Below are 11,085 nucleotides of genomic sequence, written 5' to 3' on the forward strand. Positions count from 1 at the left end.
TGTGTGTGTTCTATGTGTGTGTGTTAGTCTATGTTGTCTTGTCTGTGGTCTTATTTTGGTGTGAGCGCACACTCCGTCACACACACACACACACAAGGCCCAGCATCAGCCACTCAACTAACCCCACAACACAGGCGCTGGTTACCACAGCAACCGAGACCTAGACTTATTTGCTAGCTTTAGTTCTTTGACCAGCAAAAGACCTATTCATTTTGGTTGGGGAGAGCAGTGCATTACTCTGAAATCCCCCAAAATTTGGTCCCAATTCGAATCAATTGTGAAAGACTCAGCTCAAAAGCAGGAATGTAATAAACAGATGGCAGATTGTTTTCTCTCCAAATGATCATCAAATTAAAAGAAAAAGAAAAAAAGAAAAAAAAAAAACAGTGCAACGAAGAACTTTCACTTCACTGGTTACATGATGAAGAAATCAGCAAATTTGCATTTTGCATGGCAGCTTTAAAGCTTTCAGAAGAGGTGTTCATGAATTATGGATGTATTGTGTGAGGGTCCCACTGCTGACCTCCTCCTTGCAACATTTAGATTTCACCACAGTCCAAAACAGACAGAAAACCACAAATCAAGTGCTTAATGTAAACTCAAAATACATTTGTATGTCGTACTTAAGTTCCCCACAGGGCCAGTCTAAGTGCTCAACCAATTTGAAAGCTACACAGAAGGGGCACTATCTTTTATTGTTGCAAAAATGTACATCCTGCTACATTGTCAAACACAGGAACATCACTTAAATGAGAGATGTAAATGCATTTTAAATTTACATTTGAGGGAATTAATATATAAATGTAAATTTAAAATGCATTAAATCTGGTAGTACATGGGTGTGTGTCTAACACTGAGGGTGTGCGTGTGTTGCATTGGGATGTAAAGTGACTAACTTTACATCCCAATGGCAAAGTTTCACTACACAGAAAGGTCCTCACCAAAAGGAACATTCAAACCATGTGGGTATGCGAGCAGAATTTCATACTTTCTGTTCAACATCATGACTGGTTTGGAACTCAAGAGAAACACAGTGGTTGCCTGTTCAGCTAGCCTAGTGGGTGTAGTGTGGCCATTGCTACTGAAAGTAGCAACATCTGCCACAGAGATGTACAGTAACACCAGCCACAGGCATGTTAACTGTAGCCCATGACCCGTAAATGTAGGGCCATTGTCCACTGCCACAGTACTAACTGAAATGTTCTGTCTCTGCTTCTGTGTGTCTCTTTCAGTCCGTATAATTACAGCTTCACCCTCCACAGTAATTAGGGACTATTTCAACAAGGATGTGGAATGTCTCCATCTATTTTCCCCTCTCTTCATCTCCTTCTCTCTTCCACCCCCACAATAAAGCATTTTAAATGTTTTCTATAATGCTAAGAACATCCTTGTGTATGCTGTTTTTTGTGGTGGATAAGTAATATTTTGGACAATAGCCATGTTAACAAGGTGACTTCAAAATTAACCTTTTTTCTGTCAGCAACAGCTACGAAGCTTCTTTGCAGTCAATAATACAGTGTAGCCTTGGATTTAGCACTGAGCTTCTCCAGTCTCCGTCCTTGAAAAAGCAGTGATGAGTAAAAGAAAAGAGAGAATGTCTCTAAACCATCCGCCCCCGGACGTGCAGAGAAGGTGGGTGTGTGGAGCAATAGTCCTCTCTCTGCATCGCAGTCAAAGGCACAGGGAACAAATCTGCTGTTCCACAGGCAATGAATGTTATGATATCTCCTGTAGTGCATAATGCAATCTTTTCAAGGCCCCAGGCACCGGCAGGCATAAACTTGTTGAAACACTATATTCTGGAGGCAGATGTTCAGGAGCTGAAGTCATTTTAAACTCCATTAAATTGCATATTATAAAGGCAAGTGGCGTCTGATGTGATATACTGCTAGAAAAAGAGTAAATAAAGTGATGGGTGGCGTCATCATTCAAGTGACTGCAGACAACTTCTGAATGCAAGACCACAGGGACAAGACAGAGCACTGTATACACAGCGGGTTGGGTTGGTTTACTCTGGACCCCTTATGGAAGCATTTTTCCAGGTTCAACATCTCACATTTATCTCTTTCTAAAAACAAACTACGTAACCTCCCCTTCTCACTCGCCTTCTCCAGGCCTTCACCAACTGCAAGTATTTTAGCACAATGATATGACAGGAACACATAAGAATAATGGCACGTTGTTGCTAAGAGACCACCTGTTCAGATCTCCCACATGAGATTGTGGTGAAACTGTAGTCCTCTTATCATTATCAGAATATCACTCAATGGAGTGTAGTGAATGTCACGACAATATTGAAACTGAGAGAGAAACCAATTATATAACAAGACGTCTTTTAGGCAGAAAAACTGGATCAGGGTTTGCTTTAATCAAACAGCGTAGAGCAGCAGTATCACACTCGTGACATAATACAGATACCATAACCAGAGAGTATCGAGTATCATCCAGCGTTCACTTCAAACAACTGTTTTGCTTTCCTCTTAACAACTATTTGAGAAAACGGCATTCACCTTTTTCCAGGCTGTGTTGACAATTAGGGAGTGGTGTTGCATGGGAAAATGAGTGTTTAGTCCTGAGGGCTGGTAGAGACGGGACACACCCTTCTATTCGCTTACCTGCCAGGGTGTGCTCAAAGCCTGCATTGCATGCACCGGGCCCAGAACACATATTTCCTATGACAAAGCCTCTGAATAAGTACAAGTAGAAGCCATGTTGTGCTTAAGGGTGTGTTCAGACACTTTGCTTCCATGTAACATCCACTTCCTTTTAACTCTTTAGGAGAAAAGTTTAAGGTGGAAATCATGGTAGCGATTAAAAAGGTTTCATTACCGACTGATATAACACACAACCCCATTCTTCTTCAGTCTCTAGTCTGATTAATCTGTTTGTTCACTTCAGTTTGTCCTCGCCCCTCCCCACCGGTCAGGGCAGGTCGGCGCTCAGACTTCATCCATCGGCATGTTAAGAGGCTTGACCTGGCGCACAGACACCCAGCAACACGGGCCAGCTGGTGGAGATGCACACACACAAACACACAAGACACAAACACGCGAGCACTGAGTGTCAGTCTTAACTATCTGTCTCACCCGGTCAGCACGGGAATGACTAGATACCATTCGCCACGTCTGGAACTGCCTGTCTATGTGAGGGAGGAGAATGGAAATGAGTCACACAGGATCACACTGGGATTGCTGGGTTTTACAGGGTTGACTCCTCTGTTGATTAAGATAAAGTCATGTCAAAAAAACTAAGGAGTGCCTCTGCCCTTTCACCAAAGGAACAACCCCAGCAGTGAGATTCTGAATCTCCTGTCTAGCTCTGCCTACAGTCCCAGCCCTGTTAAACACACACTCAACTGGGCTAACATGAGTCACAGCAGCAGAGTTACCCCCCTCTTCTCCCCTGCGATTACTCAGTATCTGCCCAGCTGCTGGCTGCAATGACTTTGCAGCCGCCGTATGTTTTTTACGTCTCCTGTTCCTCAGGAAATGTCTGCTCGCATATAAAGCAGACAAACACATTTACAGTACAGTCTACAGAGGCGTTCAAATGTGTATCGAGGAGAGAAATGGGGACAGGCCAGTGCTGTGGAAGTTAAAATTCCATTCACCCCCCCAGAGTTGATGTTGGGCGACTAGCAACAGTCTTTATTTTTAATCATCTGTGTGAACAATCAGCAACTTCATTATAAAAAGGTGCCGTTACTAATGGAGTGAACTGGGGTCATGGGGTGGATTTTGGATACATTTTCCCATCATCTCAATTACTTACATAAGTCACATAATTTGTATCTAATTTTAATACTTATGCAATAAGCCTAGCAGCTTCAACCATTCCCTCAATGTGGCTGACAAGCCCATGAAATTAAAGTTGACAGTCTGCACTTCAAACTCAGACAATGTGTCATTTTGCATCCAAACTAATAGCAGCAGATTTCAGACGCCAAACATGCCGATTACACCGCCTATCCCTGTAGTAAAAGGCCATCATTTCTTACAAAAACAAGTGTGCTCGTGAGCGCATAAACATGCAGAGTACTATGAAAGACTAATGCTTTTCATCACCAAGTCAAATTAAACCCGCCTCTTTAAATATTAAAGCAGACTGAGAAACTTGCTCTTACACTGCAGGGGGAAAATAAGCAGCGACTACAGATAACACTCTCTGTGACCTTCCTAGCTTTTGCCAAGAGCTCAGATCCCCCGAGTGGAAGTGGGACTCTGTCTCTCCACTCCACTGCCCATCAGCGTTCCTGGCTGTCAGGACTCTGACGGGGTGCTTTCACCCCAGAGACCGAGTCCCTGCTGCTGGGCTTGCACTTGAATGAGCAAGACCATTAATGCAAGGACCCCTTCTCACCAACGGTTCGGGATCCAGACACCTACAGTGTGTCTATGTTGATTAACCCAAATTAGTAGGTGTTAACACATGGACAAACCCCCGACAGAGCGTAGCATTCAATTCACAATGAGAAGGATACACTGTAGGCTGTGTGACCAATTCGGCACAGAAATAGCCACCTGAAACATTTGCTTCCCCTGTTGGCTCTAAAAGAAGCACCAGTCAGTCTCTGCTCATCTGACCTCCTTTCTGATAGATGTCTATTCCCTGCAGGAGTGCAAGCAGCTACCCTCCACCCGTTTTTGGCCTTCTGTTAGGGGAACTACAGCTGGCTTAGGGCGCAGGGGGCAGCTATAAGTAGGGTAACATTTAAGGGTTATTACCTGTAAATAACGACGGGGAAAATACTGAAAGAGACCTCCTTGAGTATCAGTGAGCTCTAATCAAAACAGAAACCTGAGAGTATTTCAGGTGTGGAGCCCTCATAACGTTTAGTTTAGTTAACACGAGTGCCTGCTGTGAAGTGAACCAAAGCCCAAAGTAAGCTTTAATGAATTAAAACAATCACTGCTGAAGCAAGTAGTTGATTAATGGATAAATTAATCTGCAACCATTTTGCTAATCAAACATTTTTGATTCAGTCGTGTATCAACCAACAAGGATAAGCATTGGTACAGTAGTTAATGAATGACAACATTTACCCCACATTAGCTGCTTCTCTTTGTTTTATATCATTTTAAATTGAAGACATTTTGGTTTTGGACTGCAGGTTGGACTCAATCTGAAGAAGACATTTTTCACTCTACTTCTGCCATTTCATAGACAATAAGATGCCACAATTAGTAGAAAAAATATTCAAAAAGAGCAAGCCCCAATAGCAAACCATTCTGTTCTTTTATTACTTACTGGGAATCTTTTTTTCCCAGTACTGAGGCTTAACAATTGCACGCAAAGTTCTCACAGGTTTTTATGTAGAACAGGTTTGAATGTTGAAATCCCTATGGGGCAAATGTTTACTTGTTGCAACAGATAAGCCCAACCTTCTCCGCCAGTCAAACACTGACTTCTGGAATGTCCCTAATTCAACAAATAAACTAGGCTACAGAAACACACTGGTATCTAATATCTCAGACTACTAGCAGCGCAGTAGACTAATAAGAATACATTACAGGCCTGGGCTACATGTAGGGGCAGAATGAGTGAAAGACTTTGATTTGGGGAGGGGGGAAATTATCTGAGAGTTGTTGTTTCAGCATCAAACCTGGCGTCGCAAAAAAATTATGTGGAGGTGGAAGACAGAGCGTTTTGGTAAATTGGCAACTGATTAAAAAAAAAAAATCTACAGCGCCTCTCCCTAAACAGATTATCGAAGAAGAAAAAAACCACACGGCTCTGAATGCGTCTGGACCAATAGACACTAAAGTCTAAAGGAATCTCAGTGTGAGTCTGACAGCGGAAATCATATAATCATGTGAATCTCAAAAACTTTATTCATTAGTTGAACCTTACCTTATAGACATTTTCCGTCAAGCGGTGAACCTCGTCGGTGCGAGACATCGTGAAATCTTCAGCCAGGACCATAAACGGTTTTTTCCCTGAAACGTGTATCCGCGAAAAAAAAGGAGGTGAAAATGTTTTAAAATACGCGAGTTTTGGTCAAACAAAAGGCGAGGCAATGCGCCCGTGAGAGTGAGAGACGATGCTGCGCTCCCGAAACCAACCGCACTTCAACTAAACACACCTTCCCTCTCCACAGCTGACAGCGCGCTGCTGCCTTCACGGACGCCTCGGGGGCTCGGTTTTTCTTGCGGTCTCAGACGCGAGGGCAGTAGTAAAGTGAAACACGTCAACTGTGAAATATGGTACACTTGATAAGGAATACGGCACATACGGTGCACCAATGGTAGGCTGGATAGGAGATGTTCCTATATTGATCGCGATATATTACACAAACAAAATGACTGTAGGCTAAAATGTAAAAAAAAAACAAAAAAAAACAAAACAAGGTGCTAATAAAAGATACCATTTGCCAAAGGCTATATTATAATGAGTCAGTAGCATACAATAAATCACTACCGTGTTGCCATGGCTTCCATACTACAGAGCGTTTGTTCACATGAGCGCTCAAACCGTAAATCCAACATTTCCTACAGCATTATAACGCAGCACCATCTTGTCAAAGAGCAGTTGTAGTGCCCGCCCCCCATATTTCTGTACCAATTAAACTCCAGCATTCCTTTAATATAGACATTATTATTTCTCTACAAATAACACATAATATTTAAATGCTGTTCTTGCCCTGGGGAGAAAAAAAAACTCTCTTTAGAGATTTCCCTGTTAATATTGACTCTTCTAATGTGTGAGCTTAAGACACAGTTCCACTCTAAGATTTACATCCATCTAAAACAAATGGCCCAATAGGCATATATGGTGCATTTAGTTGTTTTCTGCCTGTGCCCGTTAAAGCCCTCGCACGCACTGCTGCTGTCTTATGAGTAACCTATAGAATGATGTGCAGTACAGGATGTATCTCTTCTTTCTGCTTACAAAAGAAGACTTTACGCATATATAACTGCATTGCGTAAGGCTGCAAGCGAGTCATGCTCTGACTGACTGTTTTCAGTAACACCATAGGTGATGTTTTTCTCACAGTGGATAATTTGTGTTAGCTTCATTGTACATACTAATTAGAGTCTAAGTGCCCACTTAGTGTAGGATTGTAAATACTATATTGGCTTTCTTGTCTAAACATCTCCCACATATCAGCAACATGAGCTTTCTACTTTCTGTCAATAACTACACACACACACACTCGTTACTGATGGGATGTGAATGAAGACACCTGTTTTGTGTACTGAGTGAAAAAAACAACCAAAAACTAGCAAAGACTGCCCCCTTCTGGAGAAAGCATGACACACAAATTGAGAATGTGAACAGAATAGTATGATACTCATTGATAACCTTTTTAAAAATCATAAAAAGGTTTGTGAAAGAAAAACCAAGAAAACACATTGTTGCCACAGCTCAGTTTACTATGGAAAACCACTAAAATCCATGTGTAAAACATTTAAAAATTAGTCCTTTCCTTCTGTTAAACCAAGTGAGAAACAGAGAGACACGTCCTGTTTGTTCAGGGAAGATGTGAACCAGAGTACAGACACAGTGCTGAACCTGTAAAATGTGTAAAGGTGCTCTGATGTCTGCAGGTCCTACCTTCACCTACTAACAATTAAGGATGAAATACTGAAATGAACAGAATTCCGTACAAAGACTCCCAACCACAAACTCAGTCTGTTAGGCAGCCAACATTTCTCTGTCCGGCTTGTTCTTTGCTTCTCTCCTCTCTAGAAAAGAGAGTAAAACAAATATGATCAGTCTGGCATCAATTACAAATACATCAAGTGTGTAAGGAATGCTTTGTGGTGTGAAAAAGTGTACCTGGTTCAGCTTTAGCTGCCTCTGGGACTTCCAGTATTGGCTCAGTGGGGACCTCTGGAAGTGCTACATCGTCTCCCTGTTTGAGAAGAAACAAAATGAGTTGTAACAAAAAGATTACATTGACCGACTAGAGAAGCACAGAAACATTCCGTTGGAACATCCAGAACATTTGTAGATACGCTGTTAAAAGGAATATCGCATTGCTTGCTCCCTTTTTGTCAAATTGAGAAGAATTAGAATCTGTGTCTGTGTTCAAGCATGGAACATAATAATTTGCGTGGTTTGTGTGTGTCATTTTGAATAATAATTAGATGAGAAGAAGAAAAAATCTGCTGAGGTTTTAATTATTGTCAATTACACAGCCTACTATTTGATATGAATAATGATATCGTGGCTTCCTTCAAAATACTTTGCTAGAATCATTCCTCTCCTCAACAGACAGATACAGTTCACAAATCTGAGGTCTAAATACCAACATGCATTTTTTGACATGAAATCCCCACTTGACTCTGAATCACAGCTTTAGCCACAGCACTGCTCCAGTGGAAGTGCTAAGTGGCAAACAGCTGAAGCCTGTGGCTACACCAGGCCTCAGTGTGTGTGTGTGTGTGAAGTGGGGTGTTAGAGGGAAAAAAGCATGCACGCTCAGCAAACATTCTTCGTATTAATAAAGGTTAAACATCAACACCCACCTGAGTGATAGCTTCCAGCTCTGCTAAAACAGCGTCCTCGTCCTCCTGAGTCAAGGCTCCAGCCAGCATTTCATCTATTTGCTGCAGGAGCAAAAAAAAAAGTGTCAGCTCACAGCGCAGTGACAGCTCAGTCTTTTGGCTGACTTGGTGTAAATATGGAACAGTTATCCACGGATAATGTCTGGGAAAGTTCAGATTTAACTAGCATCCTCTAAACATACAGTATATTATAATATATAGTATATATAAATATTGGTTTTAATAAACAATTATTGGAAAAGCAGAAATAGCTCTGAACAGGTGTACATGACTGACATCAAGCAGACGTTTACCCTTTGATATTCAATTGACTCGTGGGTCTCATCCAGGATTCTCTCCACATCTTCCACTGACATGATCTGTCATGAGCAAGAAAAGGAAGCCCGTATTACAGAAGAAGAATGTTTTGGATGAAAAAAGTGTTTTTCCACATATTCTGGCTGGCTTGTGAATTTCGTGAGGAAGATCGGTGCACTGTATCCAAGGATGTGCAGCAGTCGCACCGCTGTAGTCAAGGCTTTGCTTCTTAATCCTTTAATCTTCAAACAATGTGCACCAGCTATGCTAACACAAAACCACAAGCTTTCACTGGTGCTCAGTCCTCACCCGAGGATCACATTAAAGAAAGTGTGCTCATCAGTGGAAACTTTGATATTGCTTAAGTATACACTCACATATATAGAGCTTAAGGGGGTATTGTTATCAATGTGAAAGCCATATTTCTATACACAAAAGGCAGGAAAAATACACAAAAGCATATCTACCTCGTGCATACTCTTCAGACAGTCGTTGCCAACTTTGAGCCCCTCGATGACTTTCATCTCAATTTGCATGAACTCAATATCTTGAACCTGTTGACACATATTAACATGCACATATTTGTTGATGATCAAAAAACCGTTTGCTCCATTAATTCTCTCATACAACACTGACTACATAATGCTTCAGTATGTTTTATACATGTATTATTTCAACACCAATACTGATTCTGAGATAGCCATAATGACAGCACTCATTCTTTACACATTTTTGCAGCTCAGATTTAGGTTGATCAGAAAACCTGCTTGACTGAATTAAATAGCACATAGAGAGATTACAGCATTGAACAGGAAAAGATCAGACATTTGACTACATATTTAAGATCACATTGAACCCTCTGAGCTCTGATTTGGTAGCTTAAATAAACGTGATGGCATCAAACAGTGTAATATCATAAAAACTTACCATGCGCTCTAGGTTTGAAATCTGATTTTCAGTCTTGTCTAGAAGCTGATCCTGATATCGTTTTTTCTTAAGAAGCAGCAGTGCTTTTCTGCAATCACCAAATAGAAAGGCAACATATAATAAAAGCAAATGCTATGTTGTTAATAAAAAGGCTTTCACACCACATAAAACAGACACAGTTACAGAAAAAATGCCACTGAGGGGTCTGCACCTCAGAGGTGCCAATGTCTGTGAGAAGTCATACAGGGTCCCTACTGTCCCTTACTTATAGGACACTGTAGTACTCTAGCAATACGTTGATCAACCTTATGTATTATGTCTCATTAATGACCTGTTTTCACATTTGCACTGCCTGCCTTCATCGTGGTGACTACATGATGACAGATCTGAACTGACTGACTTGTTTTTTTTTTTCAATGCTTACTCTTTCTTGCCATCTTTTAGCAACTGCTTTGCCAGAAGTCGCTCTTTGTCCAGTTGAAGGGAGATTCTCTTTTGGTACTGCTTCAGCTTATCTCTCTGTTGCTTCAATTGCTGGGGGGGCACAAAGTCAGGTATATTTGAACATGTAACAGCATACCCTACATGCACCATTCAAACTGATAAAAATAGAGAACTATAAAATCGAGTGGACTGATGCACACAGTAGTGAGATAGAGCAACATTAATCTCTGTTATTGTCCCCAGCGCTGTAATGTAACGGGGCTAATCTGCAGCTACAGCCGCTATCAGCTCACCAAAATGGCTTTGTCTTGTTCCGTCACACGAGTAGGGCGACTCTTTCTCCCAAAAACGTTGCCCATTATTTAGCCACATCCCCTCCACATCCTCCTTCGTCAACTGACAAGGTATCACTGTTCGCCGAACATTTGGCCGAACAGCCTAAAATGGCTAGCAGGCTAACTGGCTCACCACCATGGCCACAGTTTTTCCGTGTTTCCTACGGCAAGCGAGGAAGGACATTCCATCGGTCTGTTGGTACGTGACTTCGACGAGCATTTTGTGGGTGCCAGCATCCTGATAGAGCAGCCAAATCACAACTAGGGTGATACAGGGATATCAGCAGCACACACACAGGCCCACAGACAACACATTTAAAAAGTAAGAAAAAAGGCTGATGAGATAAATGAGTTGTGATAAAAACAAAAAAAACAGCAGAATGAATCGCCATGCTTCCTAAAATATCATTAATAAAAAAATAATTAATTAATTGATTAATTAAAAATAGTACCTGGCCATCAGCATGGCCTACATGTTGGGTACCTTGGATAGCTCCAGACTCTCCGGGGGGGGTTCCAGGATCAGCACCTTGGACAGCGGTCAACACACTTCATGCAAAAACCTTCTGAGA

At 41.6% G+C, this 11,085-nt stretch overlaps 2 protein-coding genes across 3 annotated transcripts in view; both read right to left on the reverse strand.

The window, feature by feature from the left end:
- Nucleotides 1-6,060, reverse strand: part of baiap2a (BAR/IMD domain containing adaptor protein 2a) — a 49,980-nt gene extending 43,920 nt beyond the window's left edge. For both annotated transcript variants that reach the window (XM_035654577.1, XM_035654579.1), the window contains exon 1: nt 5,851-6,060. In XM_035654577.1, the coding sequence (XP_035510470.1) occupies nt 5,851-5,922 (72 nt within the window). In that variant the 5' untranslated portion in view covers nt 5,923-6,060. The remainder of the gene's footprint in view (nt 1-5,850) is intronic.
- Nucleotides 6,061-7,352: 1,292 nt separating this feature from the next.
- Nucleotides 7,353-10,670, reverse strand: LOC118323076 (charged multivesicular body protein 6-like). Its single transcript, XM_035654995.1, has 8 exons — nt 10,472-10,670; nt 10,159-10,268; nt 9,735-9,822; nt 9,275-9,361; nt 8,804-8,869; nt 8,472-8,552; nt 7,780-7,855; nt 7,353-7,685 (listed from the first exon to the last, which is right to left on the reverse strand). Exons 1-8 carry the CDS (start codon nt 10,535-10,537, stop codon nt 7,636-7,638), a joined length of 624 nt encoding a protein of 207 aa, XP_035510888.1. The 5' UTR covers nt 10,538-10,670; the 3' UTR covers nt 7,353-7,635.
- Between the last annotated feature and the right edge of the window lie 415 nt (nt 10,671-11,085).

The sequence above is a fragment of the Morone saxatilis genome, unplaced genomic scaffold, assembly GCF_004916995.1.
Source record: "Morone saxatilis isolate NCDOM2014 unplaced genomic scaffold, NCSU_SB_2.0 Contig14, whole genome shotgun sequence".
NCBI lineage: Eukaryota > Metazoa > Chordata > Actinopteri > Moronidae > Morone > Morone saxatilis.